This window comes from Orcinus orca, chromosome X (genome assembly GCF_937001465.1).
Source record: "Orcinus orca chromosome X, mOrcOrc1.1, whole genome shotgun sequence".
Lineage (NCBI taxonomy): Eukaryota > Metazoa > Chordata > Mammalia > Artiodactyla > Delphinidae > Orcinus > Orcinus orca.
The window spans coordinates 95,209,582-95,228,556 of NC_064580.1; the positions used below are offsets into that span (position 1 = coordinate 95,209,582).

The 18,975-nt window shown below is 36.5% G+C and overlaps 1 protein-coding gene across 2 annotated transcripts in view; it reads left to right on the forward strand.

Annotated features, from left to right (window-relative positions):
• The window catches only part of COL4A5 (collagen type IV alpha 5 chain), a 218,001-nt gene extending 210,840 nt beyond the window's left edge, over positions 1-7,161 (forward strand). For both annotated transcript variants that reach the window (XM_004281525.3, XM_033408794.2), the window contains 4 exons: positions 2,369-2,546; positions 4,429-4,543; positions 4,891-5,063; positions 5,897-7,161. In XM_004281525.3, the coding sequence (XP_004281573.1) occupies positions 2,369-2,546; positions 4,429-4,543; positions 4,891-5,063; positions 5,897-5,978 (548 nt within the window). In that variant the 3' untranslated portion in view covers positions 5,979-7,161. The remainder of the gene's footprint in view (positions 1-2,368; positions 2,547-4,428; positions 4,544-4,890; positions 5,064-5,896) is intronic.
• Positions 7,162-18,975: the final 11,814 nt, after the last annotated feature.

Consider the following 18,975-nt stretch of genomic DNA (forward strand, 5'->3'; position numbering starts at 1 on the left):
AAGAATGATATAGGACAAGTATTGTATTTTTCCACTACGCACACCCACATGCATGTGCGTGCACACACACACACACACACACACACACACACACACACACAAACTGGCTAAGCGGTTAAGTGACTTATTCAAAACCACACACTCAGAAAGTGATGGAGATAAGAATTGACTCCAACACCTACCAATTCTTTTTTTTTATTGAAGTATAGCTGATTTACAATGTTGTGTTAATTTCTGCTGTACAGCAAAGTGATTCAGTTATACATATATATGCATTCTTTTTTATATTCTTTTCCATTATGGTTTATCTCAGGATACTGAATATAGTTCCCTGTGCTATATACAGTAGGACCTTGTTGCTTATCCATTCTATACATAATAGTTTGCATCTACTAACTTCAGACTCCCAGTTCAACCCTCCCCAAACCCCCTACCCCTTGGCAACCACAAGTCTGTCCTCTATGTCTGTGAGCCTGTTTCTATTTTGAAGATAGTTTCATTTGTAACACCTACCAATTCTAAACCCATTCGTTTTTCAGTTATGTCAATTTTGTTATTTGCTCTCACTTGACTTTGAAATCATTCACCCCTCTGAGCCATTTTTTTCTGAAAAAAGTATAAATTACAATAAATCAATGCTTTTCAACCTGGGGAACTTTTGAAAAGGTTCCTAGGCCCATCCCAAACCTATTATATAAAAATTCCCAGTGATTCTGACAGTCTACCAGTTTTAAGAATTATTGGTCTTTTGTCAGTCACCTTCAGCCTGAGATAAGCATACCCCTTTGGATACATGAGGAATTTCCAATGTATAATTTTAAAGGACTTAGTTTACAAATCCTCAACTTTCATATGTACTTTCTCCTAAAGTCGAACTGCCTGTGTATGTGCTTTGGATAATCTTGTTTCCCACGTCCCCTTTCACTACCACGCATCTCCCACTTTATAAAAGACTCATACTATGGCATATTGCCTTGAAACATGAAAACCTCTAGGGGACAAATTCAGAGGAACAATTCAAAATAATGGCTTTGTTAAAGTCTCCATCAACTCAGGCTCTATAATTCACTTCTAATCCATCTCATTAGGAAATGCATTTCCAATAAAAGTTTTCTTTTAACGTTTAGTAATTATCAAAATTTATAATAAACTATCTTTTTGATCAATGTGAATTAGTAATTATTATGATGATGACCATTCAAAATAAAATATTTAACATGTAAAGCCTTAGGGTCACAGAAAGTTTTTAAAAGTTACTTTAAATTTTTGTTTCAGAAAACTATGATTGGATAATCAGTAAAAGACTTTCAAAAATAAAAAAAAATACATTAGGATAAAACTGTGTGAGAGAAGTGGAATGGAAATATAATTTCCAAATGCAAAAGGAGCACTGTATAATTTCCAGTTATTAAAGATGAGTTTATGCACTTTTCAAAAGGTTTATTGTTAGGTTTCAAATACTTACATTGGATACATTTAAAAGAGTGATGTCAAAGTTTGTTTTTAAATATAAATATTCACAAAACACTACAAATGACAGCTGGCAATGTTGAAATGTGGTTTGCAAAATTCCAGGCTCCGGTATTACAAAGTATAGAAGGGTGGGTTTGAAGCCAAGAGACAATAACCAATAACTTAATAACTGGCACAGTATCAATTTAAACTTCTGATGAAAAATTTGAGATGTCAACTTAAAAATGTGTGAGGGGGTTACATCATTTTTCATCATTCTTTTGTGAGTAAATGAGAAAAGAATGGCCTAATTGCTGGTAGAGATAACCTCTATTGCCCCTACCAGCTCAGAAATTTAAAGACTAGTTCCTTTCCTTTTTTTTCCCCTTACGTTCTTCCTTTCTCCCTTATTTACTTTTTTCCCTTGTATTATTTACCTGCAAACCTGTCCATGGTTGCTGTGCATATTAGTCAGCACTACAGTTTTCCCTAGGCTTAAAGAGATTGTGAACCCACATAAGACATATACTGGGGATGTCTTGGAAGAAGCGAGGACAGCCTGGAGAGGAAATACTGATATGATATTATAAGGAATCAGTGTGTGCCTTTCACTCGTCTACAATAAATTACCCAATATTCTCCGTAAGACACCATTGTTTATAAGATGCCTCACCAGTTTAAAAACAGTGCTGGGGAGTATATAATAAGCTACCACAATAAATGTCTACATAAGTTGTAAGATCTGTCCTGATTTTAGAGATGTAAAAATATGAGTAAATGTGCATCTTACAACTGAAGAATTAAAGTATCTTTATTATCTAAGAGATGGGGGAAAGTTCCTCTTTAAAAGGTTGTTAGTATGTTAGAAGAAACTAATCATCATGACATTTTTTCTTTTTCTCCCCATTCTTCCCAGGAACGGCCGGCAGCTGCCTTCGTCGCTTCAGTACCATGCCTTTCATGTTCTGCAACATCAATAATGTTTGCAACTTTGCTTCAAGAAATGACTATTCTTACTGGCTCTCCACCCCAGAGCCCATGCCAATGAGCATGGAGCCCCTGAAGGGCCAGAGCATCCAGCCATTCATTAGTCGGTGAGACACTGGTATACCTTTGATTTTTATCAATCTCCAGTTAGTTTAGCTAGTTACTTTAGCTAGTTAGAAATGAGTCCAAAGCTAATAATCTGATCATATTCATCTCAGGTTAGGTAGAATAGAGGTGCCTTTATAATACTCAGTGCAGTATGTAGTTTGATCCATATTTATCAGGGATCTACTTTTGACCAGGACCCATGATAGACTAGTGTAATATACAAAAAAAGCTCACAGTCTAGTCATTAGGCAAATATATGTAAATTAATATGTATCAGGCTTGGGCTAAGTGCTGCAATAGATCCAGTAAAGTGTTATGAAAGCATTGGGAATATTTAATTCCAGCTAGAGAAATCTGAGATGACTATATGGAAGAAATACGTTTTGAACTGCTTAGCCCTTGAAGGATGTAAAAGACTTGAGACACAGGCATTTATAAGGGAGAAAGGCATACTAGGTAGAGAACATTGGAATGGGTTGTAGACTGATAGGTCTAGAATGTAGTTTCTAAAAGTTGCAGAGGGAGAAGAGATCAGAAAGTTAGCTTGGACCTAGACTGTAGAAGGCTTTCAATGTTAGGTTTTAGTTCTGAATTTATTTGGTATGTAATGGGGACATCTGACATTTTTGAGCTTTCAGGGAAGATTACAGAAACATCAGTGTATAACATGGATTTCAAAGGGGATAGTCCAGAGGTGGAGAGAGCAGTTAGATTGAGAATATCGCTGTAGTCCTGGTAGGAGTGGATTGGAACTCTCAGTAGGGTACATGTATCACATTAATAGAATAAATAAGATTTGGCATGATTAGTTATGGGAAGGAGAAAGTGGTAGCTGAGACTTGGCGCATGAGTAACTAAGAGGAGGGTGGTACCATTAATAGAGATTTCCTACAGTGTTGCTACATTAGAACCCTAGTTTAACTCGACCTCCTAGGCATGTTAGATATTGCCATTTTCATTCTGATCATGACCCAACTGACCTAGGAGTCTAGTAACCATAAAGGGTGAATCATTGGAAACTCTAGTTTCTTTGACATTGAATATAAAGGTTAAACCTCGTTCAGCCTCTCTTAATAGCAAATTCATGGTGCCCTTTTCAATATATTTGCCCTAATCCTTTGGGAATTCATTTTTTTGTGTGTGATTTTTTTTTTGTCAGTCCCAACCTTGGGAATAAAAGATCCCCTAAAGGCATTCCCTATTTTGTAGATAAACTTTACCAAATTGGTTTAGTCATATTTCAAAAGGTACCCTCATGCTCTTTACTAAAGATTTGGTAGACTCAGCTGTATTTTACTTGATTTTATAGATTTAAGCCACATCTCCAAGTGCCTGGGTACTTGCCCAGCATTCTGGGTATGTTGTACTTCTACAGATATGGCCAAATGGTTAATAAATATCCTTTGGGCCAAAAATAATGGGTGGGGATTAAGAAAGTGTCTGTTTCTTGTCTTTTTAAGTTTACTAGACATTGTTCTTACCACAGTTTTAGCATTACTAAATGTCTCCCCTCCAGTTGGGCACTTTGACAGCAAGTAGTATGTGCAGTACACTGAGCCAAACTCTTACAGCAATTATGACATTGACTATAGCAAGTATGGATACAAATTTAGGGCAGAATAGAAAATGAAAATGCTATAGCAGTGGTTCTGTAGTTTCTTTTTAAAAAAGCTTACACTTTTCATTTATAAATTTATTATGTATATTGGGAGACTGGGCTTATGCAAAAGCAATTCTCAAAGTGCATTTTTCTCCTCTTTTTCTGAGCACTGAAGACACCTTAATGGGCTTTTATACCAGGAAGCCTTCCAAAGAAGAGGGACTGCTATTTCCCATATGCTTACCCTGTAGATTGTGTTCCTTCTGCCTTTCCCTTACCAGATGTGCAGTATGTGAAGCTCCGGCCGTGGTGATTGCAGTTCACAGTCAGACCATCCAGATTCCCCGTTGTCCTCAGGGATGGGATTCTCTCTGGATTGGTTATTCCTTCATGATGGTATGCAACACTCTTCCTTGTCTTTGTCATCAAAGCTGACTGTCCGTCATATCTACATTTCTATCTAATATGAGGAATCCCTATCATCTACGTAGTAAGAAGCTTGAACCTCATATAGCTTCTATCCAAGCACTGTGTTCCCTCTCATACATTTGCTGGAACATATTTTCATAATTTGCCTGTTTCTTCTGTTGGATACCTTTGGTGTGGATACTGTTCTGTTACCTCTGGCTCTAGTTCCTTCACTGGCTTTGAATTTTTGGCCCAGCTCAGCATATATCTTTGGATGTTCACTAGGGTATCATGGCACATGGGTATTGTGGCACATTTTCCCTTGTCTTTTCTAGCACACAAGTGCAGGGGCAGAGGGCTCAGGTCAAGCCCTGGCCTCCCCTGGTTCCTGCTTGGAAGAGTTTCGTTCAGCTCCCTTCATTGAGTGTCATGGGCGGGGGACCTGCAACTATTATGCCAACTCCTACAGCTTTTGGCTGGCAACTGTAGATGTGTCAGACATGTTCAGGTAAGGTGCTTATGGCTTTAGTTTAGGTCCTAAGCTTCCTTCAGAGGTGCTAGCGAACAGAGAGGCAGTTCATGGATGGTTTATACCCAACAAATATTAGGAATTTAAAGGACCATGTTGTTTATTCTTGCTTGTTCTCCTCATATACCAGACTCAGGTCAGCAAAGCAGACTTGGCTAATAATAGGTATATGTAGTTTGGGATGGCTTGGTAATAATTCTTCAAAAGCAAAACAGAGCAAGGAAAGGTTATGTGACCTGCTCAATAACAAGTGAGCGACTGAAGCCACCCCAGAAATTGAAGCAATAATCTGTGTTGCCTTCCCCAGTCCAGTAGTCTCCTTTCCCAGAATGTTTTCAAGGCTCTCATCCAAGTGTTTGAATGAGTAAGACCACATATGATACATGTACCTCAGGATACTTTATCCTATTGGAATTTTTTTTCAATTTCAATTTATTTTTATATGTTGCTTTTTTTGTTATCATTAATATTTTTCTTATGTATTATCTTTATGTAATTGTTATGTATCATCATTTATTCATCATCAATTGCCCAGATCCCTCTCGTTCTAGGACCATTAAAAAAATGTATAAGAGAAAGAGAGGGAGAGACAAATAGACAAGGGTAATGGCGGCAGGGAGGAGAATCACAAAAATACCTATGACCACTAATGACTCTTAGGCTATAGCAGTCATTGCGTTAGATTGCATTGCTCAAAAGTTAACCAGTAAGTCATCAGAAGAGCTACTGAAACACAAAGAGAATGTTTACATGTGAATTTGAGCCAAATACCAGAAAAGGCTAATCTGATAATCTTGTTTCTTATTTCCCAGCAAACCTCAGTCAGAAACGCTGAAAGCAGGAGACTTGAGGACACGTATTAGTCGATGTCAAGTGTGCATGAAGAGGACATAACATTTTGAAGAATTCCTTGTGTGTTTTTAAATGTGAGATATATATATATATATATATATATATATATATTTCCCAGGATGCAATGTCTCACTCTCCCCAACTTTACCACTGCTGCCACCAATGGTGCTACTATATATGACCAGGAGAACATGCTGACTAGTAATCATGAAGATTCAAATGTACCTCAGCAATGTGCCAGAGCAAGGTCTCTATTATTTTTCTACGAACAAAATAAGGAAATGAATTTACTTTTTGGGTCCAGAATGACTTTCCCCAAGGATTATAAGATGAAGATTATATATTTTGCCCAGTAACTAAAATGGCACGTTAAAAATTCAATTAAGAGAAGAATCACACTGAGTAAAATAAAAGACTGCAGTTTGGGGGAAGAATTATTTTTCATGGTGCTACTAATCCTACTGTATCCCAGTTTTTTAATATAAAAGTGTTAAGCTTATTTTGCTCTGTAAGTACAGAATGTGTATATTGTGTAAACAGCCTTTTAGCTCAAAATGTTGAGTCATTTAGATGTGACCTGACATGAATCACTCTTTACAGAAAACTTAGGAAAACCTAGAATACAAACAGCAAGATTTTATATCCATGTTTATCAAAGTGAGAGAATTTATATTCTCGCATCAAGTTATTACCGAGAGTGAATATAACTTGAGTTTTATCCCCTAAGTTCTTATTTGACTTTTTTTAAAAAAATAGGTCATTTTTAGTCACTTTAATCAGAATTTTAAATGTACATGTTACATACCAAATTATAATATTTAATGAAGTAATTTCTCTTTTGCTGTATTCTCCAAGACACTCTTAACACTAGATGCCCCCAGCTTTGATGTTTCTTACATCTTGTTTTTGCTCATCCCCGACTGGGCAAAGTTCTCCCAAATAATTTTGAGAAACAAAAATGTATTTAAAAAATTGACAATTCTTTTCCCTGTGCTTTTTATGTAAGAATTATTCTCCTGTGGGCTGTGCTTGTACAAGAGCTGGGAAGACAATACTTAGTCTTCTCTCTTCAATTACAAAGCCAATTGATGTTTCTTACTTTTTTATTTTAAACGTTTTATTATAAATAGTCATAAGAATACCTTATTTCCCTAGCTGTCATCTTCTCACTTAATGTTTTTTAACTCACCAATATCAATTTAATTAAAGATATCATATGTTGTAAGGATGGTTTGTTGTGTATCTCTTCAGGCTATGTGTAAAAATCTGCTCATTTACAGATAGACTACACATCTGCACATCAACAGGTAGTCTGCCTTCTCAGAGAATCATTTAGAGCAGTTCTAAAGCAAAAGGAGTTTCTGCAGACTTTGATCACTCTGATACCTGATAGGAGACATAGTAATGTACTTTTTCCAATGAAGAAAACAACTCCTTGGAAAGTATTTTTGAGGTAATAAATTTATTAACAACATTGTGTTGATGGCTGAGAAAGGAAGCAGAACTACTTTCTATTTTGGGAAGAATTCATTAATAATCTTTAAAGCAGATTAGTGAGTTAATATTCCTAATGATTAAGAATGAACACATGTAGCTCTCTGAAATCGTTGAGGACTTGCCTCTATAATAAAATGTGTATTATAGCTAAGATATGAAACAACCAAATGATTTTGAGAATTTTAGACCCTAATATGAACCCATGTAAAAACTAAAGCTTAGAGTGTATAGTGGTAAAATTTAGGTTCTAAATAATGGTAGATCATAGTGCTGATTGCTCGTAATACTGTTGATTTCAAAGCTAGCCAATTGCAAATTCTAGCTTTATTTTTCCATGAGCTACACGCATGAAAACACTAACGGGTAATTGTAAGTGAAAATGCCATATTACATCCCATACATTTTTCTATATGCTGTACACCTGAAGGTTGCTCCTTGAGTTACAGCTGCAAACACTGATTCCAGAGGTTTTGCTGTTTGTAGCTTTCCCTCTCATGTTTAGCTGGTTGAAAATCTTGGCTCAGAAAGAACCTCCTAATATTTTATATTTTAATAGTTGCATGTGCAGCTGGTTTTGTGTTTCTTAAATCCCCTAACTAGCCCCAGCCCTGCTTTGTTGTTTAAAGTACATGAACCCAGTCCATTCCAGGATCTTAATGTTGTTAACTCACCCTTGCCACTGAATATTCAAAGATTATTCTGATGTAACTGCTCTAGTAGTTACCTATAGTGAGTTTTGCAGTCAAATACAGTTAATGGTTTTCCCACATAGGCAGGCAATGAATGAACTGTTCTGCTTAATCAGATACAAATAGTTATTACATGTACCAACCAAATGAGATATGTGTGTGTGTGTGTGTGTGTATGTGTGTATGCCACATTGCTATCACACTCATCATCTCCAACACTTCCAAAAGTGTTTTCGCTGGACACCTTGTGATTATACAATGCCTTTTCTCACCTGGGCAAATTTGAAAAACTCTTTCTATTTCTTATGGTGCCAGTGAGGTTCTTCGCCTCAATTGGCATGTTTAATTGAAATCTCACTGGTCATGCCAAGCCATCAGAAGTTTATTCATATGTTAATCACAAGAGGGCACTATCGCCTTTAAAAATAAATCAACATGGGAAAAAACTAAATGTCAGCATATATTTGTTGAGCTCATTGTTGATGAGATTCCTCGTTTTAGCTTCACGTATTCTTTCATCCTCATAAAGATCAGTAGCAAGTATTTTAAGAGGTGGCCCAGTTACCCAATATCTGCATCCGAGATAAGGGACAACTTTGCTGTCAAAGATTTTCTTAAGAGCCTGATTAAGAGTTGGCTCTGGTAGTAATTCCTGTGCCTCTCAACACAGAAGCAAATGTCCCTGCTCCCCTATGCAGCCACTTTTGTTTGGCCAGGATTTCAATTGGCTTCTTCAGCAGAGAAGCGCTGTTCTCAGACTGGACTGTAAAAACACCTTCATCTATAGGCAGCTCCAAAATAAATTGAATAATATTTTGAAATCATATGTCATTTCCATTTTACAGCAGTGGTTTCTAGAGTATATTCAGGATGTTTGGAAGGTTTTTACGGTAGAAGCACTCGTAGGTTGGGACATGGAAGGAAAAAGTTGAGCTAGGCCTGTCTCCCAAGTTCCATAGCAACGAACGTTCATTAGGTACTTATTAGCTGTAGGGCACCATAATAGATAGGAATCTAAAATCAACTCAACCAGAAAAATAGGTAGTCACTCTAATATATACTCCTAAGAATAGGTATGCTGTTACTACCAAATCTAATTCTAGGCCGGACTAGGACAGATCATGAGGCTTTTTGCCAGCAGTAGCTGTCTGGAGAAAGCTGGCTCACCCACCCATTCTCTAACACATGGGCAGGCTAAAATCACATTTATGTAACCGTAATTCTCTTCTTTTATGAGTAGACAGCATGCCCAACACCTGACCCCACAGGACGACGAATTGCTGATATCATACCAATTTATGCCACATATCTTCTGTTTTCCTCTTCTGGATTCACATTGCATTCTTCACCCTGCTTTCTGCCCCCGAGGGTTACTGTGCCCTCTGGCTTCTGCTTGGGTTCAACCAATGCGGTTCCCCAACAGGATAGCAGAGTGATGTGCAAGACTGAGATTAGGGTATTTATTTTTATGGGGCCTCTAAGGTCACCTCAGGTTGGCTTGTACTCCTCAATTGAATGTCTCTGCTCCTCTCAAGATGACCTGTTCTTCTTAATTATCTCCCCCTCTGATTGTAGTAACCTCTTCTCATCCCTTCAGGTCTATGTTTATGATGACAAGTCTGCTGTTGCTGTGCTGCTCGTCCTGGATTCCTGCATTACCTTCTGTGGTTTCCCTACAGACTCCCTATATCTTTCTAATTAAACTCTCCTCAGACTATCCTAATATAAGTGTATTGTATGTTGTTGATAACCTGACGAATGAGCAACTGCTTCTTGTTTCCAAAATCTGTTGGAGGTGCTTTATTCTGCAGGTGACACAATGAGGCTGAATTGATAAAACCGACATGCATGACTAGCACCTGCCACTTTGTACTGAGGGATAAGCCAACAGAAATGACTTAACATCACTTAGTCTAAGACCTAGTTTACCAAGCTTTATTGGAAGCTGTGTTCCAAGGTTCTTAGGGTGAAACGAGGCAAAATATATTTGTTAATCTTAAATTATTTAACTCTTTTCAAATATTGTTTCACTGGATCTCTAAAGAATGCATCTTGACTTCCCCCAAGGTGGTCATTTGGCTTGCTTCATCCTACTCTGAATGAAGATTCTCAGTTGGCAAACTAGATGCTAAGCACTGGTAACTGATCCCTGAAAGCTCCAGAAAGAAAACTCCTAGTAGTACTACTTCCCCCAGAGAAATCTGCCAAGTCAGGTGTACACGCCTGTAGTTAGTTAAAAACCCCAAAGTATTACTAGGCCAAGAAATAGGCAATTTAAATCACCTAAAACAAGTGGTGTTCTAACTTCAAGAGTCCCTGTGAAAGGTGAGCCAGCAGAAATACTTCAGATCTGCTTCCCTGTGTTCATCAAGGGTACCAGAATGAATACTTAGACTGGGGATTATGGAAGATGTAACAGCCTCTAAAGCCAAAGGCAGTCTGAGACTACTTGTAAATTTCAACCAGGGCCACATGGAGCCTGCCAAGAAGTGAAGATATTTTCATTTAAAGTGAAATCGTTTTCTGGTTGATTTCCTTGGGGCCAGTAAAGTGTTTGCTATTGCCAGTCTATCGCAAGCCAGAATGGTAAACCAGATGTCAGGTTTTTGTGTCTTTTTTTGATGCAGTAATTTGACTCTTGCTTGGGCTGTAAGAAACACTATCACTGATGCCTCAGTAGCAAACAAGAGTAACACCTTACATTTATATAGTTCTCATTAAAATGTCATTCTTCAAACATTATTTCATCTGAACCTCAACAGTGCTGATCTATTCAAACTGCATTTTACAGATGCAGAAGCTGAGCCTTAGAATGGTTAAGTGACTTTCTCAAGGTCATAGAACAAACCGCTAAGTTCTTTTTCACTCAGAATCTAATCATCACCATCTAGTCATGAAGATGCCTGTATCAAAAAATTCAGAATCCTATGTATTGGAGATTCCTGGCACTACAGGGCTCTCTGCCTCATGAGAAGTGATAAGTTGCATGTTTTGAAAATCTTGGTTCCTAGTTAATGATGAGTGATTTTTCCCAGCACCATTGCAGCACCTGAGACCCTTTAGAATTAGCCCTTGGACATAGGGGACTTACAGTAAACCCACGGTACCTCAGGATACTTTTGTCTGTCTGGTCCAAGTCTCTGTAGTGAAAGTAAACCTTGTGAGTCTGGCCTGGTGTCCGCCTCACATGACCTTCCTCGGGGATCTTGAATCCAGATGAGCGCCTGGAATTTGAATGCTCTGATCTGCAAACACTCCAGTGCTACTAGTGTCCAAGTAAGGACCAGTGTGTATTGATTGCTATGTAAACCTGAGACCATGCAGATACTCTCTATTGTCTATTTTAAACAATGTAAAAAGTACTCTGGGGAGGGGAACTTTTCTTTAGTTCCAACAGGAAAGTTCATTATATTTCATTAACACCAGCATACATAAACACACAGAAGCAACTAGAGTTTGCTAACTATAACCTTCACTGGTCATACTTTACATGCAATAACTTTCCTTATTTGGCTCCCTTCAGCAGAAATTTAGGCTGGGAATCAAATGAACCAACATCAAACCAACTGGGCCAAGCAGTATGTGGTTACTTATCAGAATAAAAATGAAGGGAAGGTTGAAGACAAGTTGGAAAACATGTAGGCTAAAATAGGGCCCTGCTTAGCTTATAATAATCAGTACAGTAAGAAGCCAGGCTTTGAGATTACTAGACTTAAATATGTTCTTAAATTAACTGTGTACTTTCAGGTGGCAGCTGTTGCCCACCTCAAGTCCAGCAGCAGCACAGAAAACTGCCCACATGTAGTGGAAAGAGATAACAGTCTAAAGCCATTTTCACAAATGCATCCTTCTCCTGCTCTGAGAAAGCGGTATTTTCTTTTTTTTCCTGTATTCAGGTTTTTTTAAATTGAAGTATACTTGATTTACAATATTATATGTTTCAGGCGTACAACATAGTAATTCACAATTTTAAAGGTTATATTCCACTTACGGTTATTATAAAATGTTGGCTATATTCCCTGCGTGTACTATATATCCTTGTGGCTTATTTATTTTATACATAGTAGTTTGTACCTCTTAATCCTCTACTGCTATCTTGCCTCTCCCCACTGATAACCACTACTTTGTTCTATATATCTGTCTATTTCTGTTTTGTTACATTCATTCATTTTATTTTTTAGATTCTACATATAAATGAAAACATATAGTATTTGTCTTTCTCTGATTTATTTCACTTAGCATAATGCCCTCCAAGTCCATTCATGTTGTTGCAAATGGCATTCTTTTTTATGGCTGAGTAATATTCCATTGTGTATATCTGTCTAGATAAATAGATAGATAGGTAGATAGATGGATAGATGGATAGATAGATATACACAACATCTTCTTTGTCCATCCATCTGTTGATGGACACTTAGGTTGCTTCCATATCTTGGCAATTGTAAATAGTACTGCTATGAACATTGAGGTGCATATTATCTTTACAGATTAGTATTTTCATTTTCTTCTGATTTATACCCAGGAGTGGAATTGCTGGATCATACGGTAATTCTATTTTTAGTTTTTTGAGGAACCTCCATAATGTTTTCCATAGTGGCTGCACCAATTTACATTCCCACCAACAGTGTACAAGGGTTCCCTTTTCTCCACATCCTCACCAACATTTGTTATTTGTAGACTTTTTGATGATAGCCATTCTGACAGGTGTGAGGTGGTATCTTATTGTGGAGAAACTAGTATTTTCTTTTGTCCTCTCTGAGCAAGCAGAAGCAGCCATGGGCACATGACAATGTGCTAAGGCTTTTCTCCTTGCAGGTCTGTCAGGTTTTGCTTCATCTATTTTGAAGATCTCTTATTAAGTGCATGAATATTTACACCAGTGGGTATAAAGTGGTATCTCATTGTTTTGATTTGCATTTTCCTAATGCCTAATGATGTTGAACATCTTTTGTATGCTTGTTGGCCATTTGCGTGTCTTCTTTAGAGAAATGTCTCTTCAGATGTTTTGCCCATTTTTAAGTTGGGTTATTTTTCTTTTTACTGTTGAGCTGTAAGAGTACTTCGTACACTCAGAATACTAGTCCCTTATCAATATTTCCAAATATTTTCTTCCATTCTGAGAGTCGTCTTGTTACTTTCTTGATGTGTCCTTTAAAGTATAAAAGATTTTAATTTTGATGAAATCCTATTTATCTATTTTTCCTTTTGTTGCTTTTGCTGTTGGAATCATATCTAATCCAAGGTCATGAAGATTTGCCCCTATGTTTTCTTCTAAGAGTTTTATAGTTTTAGCTCTCACATTTAAGTCTTTGATTCATTCTGAGTTAGTTTTTGTACATGGCGTGAGGTAAAGGTCCAACTTCATTCTTTTGCCTGTGGCTATTCAGTTGCTCCAAAACAATTTGTTGAAAAGACTATTTTCCCCCCATTGAATTGTCTTGGCATCCTTTGAAAAAATCAATTGATCACAAATGTGTGGGTTTATTTCTGGACTCTCAGTTCCATTCCATTGATCTATATGTCTGTCTTTATGCCAGTACCACACAGTTAATTACTGTAACATTTTAGTAAGTTTTGAAATTGTCAAGTGTGAGTCTTCCAACTTTGTTCTTATTTTTAAGGATTGTTTTGGCTTATTCAGTCTCCCTTGTGATTCCATATAAGTTTTAGGATCAGCTTGTCGCTTAATTCAAGGGAAAATATAGCCAACTGGGATTTTGATAAATTGCACTGAATCTGTGCCTCACTCTGGGGAATTTTGTATTTTAATAATCACTATTCCAACCAATGAACACAGGATGTCTTATCATTTATATAGGTCTTCTTTAACTTCTTTCAATGATGTTTTGTAGTTTTCAGTGAACAAATGTTGTAGTTCTTTTATTTAATTTATTCCTAAGTAGTTTATTCTTTTTTACATTACTGTAAATGGAAATTTCCCCTTAATTCTCTTTTTCAACTGTTAACTGCTTGTGTATAGAAACACATTTTTTTTGTATATTGATCTTAGTATCCTATAACTTTACTAAATGCATTTGTTAGCTTGAATAGTTTTTCGTGGATTTCTTAGGATTTTCTATATATAAGGTCATGTCATTAGCAAATAGAAGTAGTTTTACTTCTTCCTTTCCAAACTTTATGCTTTTTATTCATTTTCTGTTATTAATTGATCAGGCTAGAAACTCCAGTATAATATTAGAGATGATTAGAATGGACATCTTTTTCTTGTTTCTAATCTAAGGGGAAAAGTTTTAGTCTTTCACCATTAAGTATGATGTTAGCTGTGGTTTTTCATAGATGCCCTTTGTCAGGTTGAGGAACTTCCCTTCTATTCCGAGTTGGTGAATGTTTTTATCATGAAGCGTTGTTGAATATTGTCAAATGATTTTTATGCATCAATGAGATAATCATGTGAGTTTTTCCTTCATTCTATTAATTAGGTATATCACATTGATGGATTTTAATATGTTGAACCAACCTTGCATTCTGGTATAAATCCCACTTGATCGTGATGTATAATCCTCTTAAGATGCTTTTGAATTTGTTTTGCTAGCATTTTGTTGAGGATTTTTCACATCAATATTCATAAGGGATGTGAATCTGTAGTTTTCTTGTAGTGCCTTATCAGCATACTACTGACCTCATAGAATGACTTAGGAAGTGTTCCCTCCTCTTCAATTTTTTGGAAGAGTTTAACCAGGGTTTTATTAATTCTTCTTTAAATGTTTGGTAGATGTCACTAGTGAAGCTGTCTGGTCCTGTGCTTTTTATATGTTGCTTAGCTGGATTTGCTAGTGGCTTTTATTGTTTGTTTGTTTAAAGATTTTGTGTCTATATTCATAAGGAATATTGGTCTGTAGTTTTTTGTGGTGTCTCTCTCATGTTTTGGTATCAAGATTTTGGTATCTATGAGGTTTTGGCCTCATGGAATGAGTTGAGATGTTTTGCCTCCTCTTCAATTTTTCTGGGAAATTCTGTGAATGATTGGTATTAATTCTTCTTTAAACATTTGGTAGAATTCACCAGTTATCTTGTTCTAGGCTTTTATATGTGGGAAGTTTTAAAATTGATTATTCAATCTTTTTACTTGTTATATCTATTCAGTTTTTTCCATTATTTATTGTCAGTTTCGGCAGTTTGTGTCCTTCTAGAAATATGTCTATTCCATTTAATGTGTCTAATTTGTTCACATACAATTGTTCATAGTATTCTTTTATAGTCATTTTTATCTGTGTAATGTCAGTAGTAATGCCCCCTTTTATATCTGATTTTAATAATTTGAATCTTCTCTGTCTTTTGTCTTACCTATGCCATGAATTCTAGCCACATTGACCTCCTCGGACTTAGAGGTCCATCTCTTTAATTCAAGGAATTGGCTTAGATTCCACAACCCTGCTCCATGACCTGAAGTTGTTCTCAAGGCAGTAAGACAGGGCAGATGTAGGTCTTACCAAGTTTGTTTCTCATCTCTTAGGGATCAGTATTCTTTATTACTTGATATCTAGTGTCTTGAACCCCCTTGTTTCATATTCTGAGGTTCTTTTCTCAGTTGTTCAGGTGGGAGATTAACTATGGTCTACCTTGGCCAGAAGTGGAAGTCTCATATCTCATTGCTTACAATTACTTGGTGCCAGCACAGGGCAAATATTCATTACAACAGTAGGTCAAAATCTTTGTAGAGGATTTTGTTTACGATATGGCACATAGGGCTTTAACTGTAGGGTCATCTGTTACCTCTTGTAATATGAATATTTGTATTAGGATAGCCTAGTCTTTTGTCTCAGCTGTGATTTAACAGTTGGAGTTTCAGATAAGATATTTTTCTCATTAACTTTAGTAATACAGTGTTTTACTTTATTGTAAGTGGGGAAAGTAGAAGAAACGGTTTTAGGCTCTGAATCCACAAAGTGAAATATTGTGAGCACCATTGGTGTAATGAACACATTTCTTAGTGGGGGTGGGAAGTATGAAAGCAGGGAAGGAGAAGTGAAAATCCTCCTTTCAAATCCTATATGGCAAACTCTCATTTTTTTTCATGTATCATGGGTCATAGAACTCTAGACTAAGAAGAAATCTTTCCAATCATTACATCCTATTCTCCTACTAGACCTCTTATGACTTCAAATAGCTAGGAAAGATGGTTAAAATAGACTTCTCCAAGGGAGAGAAGTGGATGAAAAAAGTAGTTGGAAGGGTGGTAGGGCCTGGTCTATACAATGCCTAAGATCCCTTGTAGTTCTAAACCCAATTCCAGAGTATCAACTCTATACAAACTAAGAGTCAAGTGTAGTTTTCTAAGGTGTTAAGGAACCAAACTGGAATCCTTGACAACTAAAAGGTTGACCTATTGTCATTGTCGTGCTCCCACCAAAAGACCTGGTAGTCTTGCAAAAAAAGTTTTTTGCAGTTTCTGTACCTTATGTGCGTTATATCTACTGTGTAATTAATGTGAGATATTTAGCTATAATTCTAAGTACTGTCTAAGCACCACCACCAATACTGCCTGTCTTCCTAGAATGAGCATATTCTTAATATAAAGAGGAAAAGAAAACATAATAAAAAGGCAGGGTCAGAAAGATGGTTCCTAAACTGCTTCTGAGAAAGTTAAAATAAAACAATAACAAAAATCTGAGCATGGACATATTTTCAATGGCCAATATGCATTCAATTCCCTGAAAATGATGCAGAAAGTACAAAAATGTTGAAAAACTTCTTGGGAGTTACAAGTGTGGAAATACAGAATGAACTGTGGGCATCACATTTTTCTGTAGATGTTTAAGAATCTGCTTCCCATTTCAATATTTCCTTGCTCCTTTTGTTATTGAAATGATATTTCAGGTTACTGCCAGTGCAATAGAATACTCTATAACGCATATTCTGAGATTGAAAAGTCAAATCATTAGCAAAATGAAAAGGCAACCTACTGAATGGGAGAAAATATTTGTAAAGCATATAACTGATATGGGATTTGTATCCAAAATATATAAAGAACTATATAACTCAATAACAAAAATACAAAACAAAACAAAAACAACCCCAAACAATCTGATTTAAAAAATGAGCAGAGGATATGAATAGACATTTTCCCAAAAAAAGACACACAGATAGTCAATAGGTACATGAAAATATGCTCAACATTACTAATCATCAGGGAAATGCAGATCGAAACCAAAATGAGATATCACCTCACACCTGTCAGAATGGCCATCATCAAAAAGACAAGAAATAACAAGTGCTGGTAAGGGTGGAGAAAAGAGAACCTTAGTTCACTGTTGGTGGAAATGTAAATTGGTGCAGCCACTATGGAAAAAAGTATAGAGGTTCCTCAAAAAATTAAAGGTAAAACTACCACATAACCGAGCAATTCCACTTCCGAGTATTTGTCTTAAAAAAAAAACACTAATTTGAAAAGACACATGCACCCCTATGTTCATTGCAGCATTATTTACAATAGTCAAGGTATGAAAACAACCTAAGTGTCCATCAGTGGGTGAATGGATAAAGAAGGTGTGGTACATATGTACAATGGAATATTACTCAGCCATAAAAAGAATAAAATCTTGCCATTTGCAGCAACATGGATGGGCCTTGAGGGCATTATGCCAAGTGAAGTCAGACAGAGAGAGACAAGTGCCATATGATCTCACTTACATGTGGAATCTGCAAAAACAAATGAACAAACAAAGTCCATAGATACAGAAAACAAAAAGGTGGTTGTCAGGGGGAGGGGGGATGGGTGAAATAAGTGAAGGGGGTCAAGAGGTACAAATTTCCAGTTATAAAATATATAAATCATGGGGATTTAATGTACAGCATGGTGACTATAATCAATAATATCGTAGTGTATATTTGAAAGTTGCTAAGAGAATAAATCTTAAAAGTTCTCATGGCAAGAAAAATATTTTTTGTAACCTTGTATGGTGACAGATGGTGACAGACTTATTGTGGTGATCATTTTGCAGTGTATACAAATATTGAATCATTACATTGTACACCTGAAACTACCAGTTTTATATGTCAATTATACCTCAATTAAAAAAAGAAAAAAAAACAAACAAGAAAGGTCAAGGAGGGGATTGTTTCTATTTCAGTTCTATGGACCCAAATGTTTAAGTTAAATCAGTGGTCTTCTCTGAAATTCTCAGGACTTTAAAAAGTTTCCCCCATTTATATAGCACAGCACTGATGTTACTGACAAATTCCAATGTAGTATGCAACAGTGGTTCCTAATTGCTTTAGCGTTTATCATGCACAAGAGACAGGAGGGAAGTTGTCTCATTTTGTACAGCTCAGTTGCATTTCTTATCTCCAAAGTACGCGTAAGCAGCGAACTGGGACTTAAGGTAGCTGCCTGAAAACCAGCATCCGTTAAAATGCCTGTCTTGGAGGGAAAATGTATTGGTTTTTCTAAAACAGAATACAGTTGAGCCTCATTCTGTGCCTTAATTTTGCATGATTTCTCTTTTGCACATTTTATAAATTAGGGGCCCTGATCTGGTTTACCATATTTTCATACTCACATTTTCCAGGTTCTGCCTTTGAGCATTTTTGTTTTCAAAACATTTTAAAAAGCATTTTGGTGCATTTCCAAGATGCCCTTTGGGGTCAGTTACCACCTAGTAATATTTTTCTAAGCAGTCACTGAAGGTGCTTAACTTGTGTATACTTAGGCATGTTTTACCTGACAAGTCTTCTGAATAGGTTTTATGCTTTAAAGAAACAGTACCCCTTCACATTGTACAGTGAGCACGTGGCTGCTATGTATGTGATTAGAGGAGTGGAGAAGCTGAAGTTCTGTTCACATACTCTTCAACACAGAGCTTTCCAGCTGGCAAGTTCTGCTGATAGTCAAA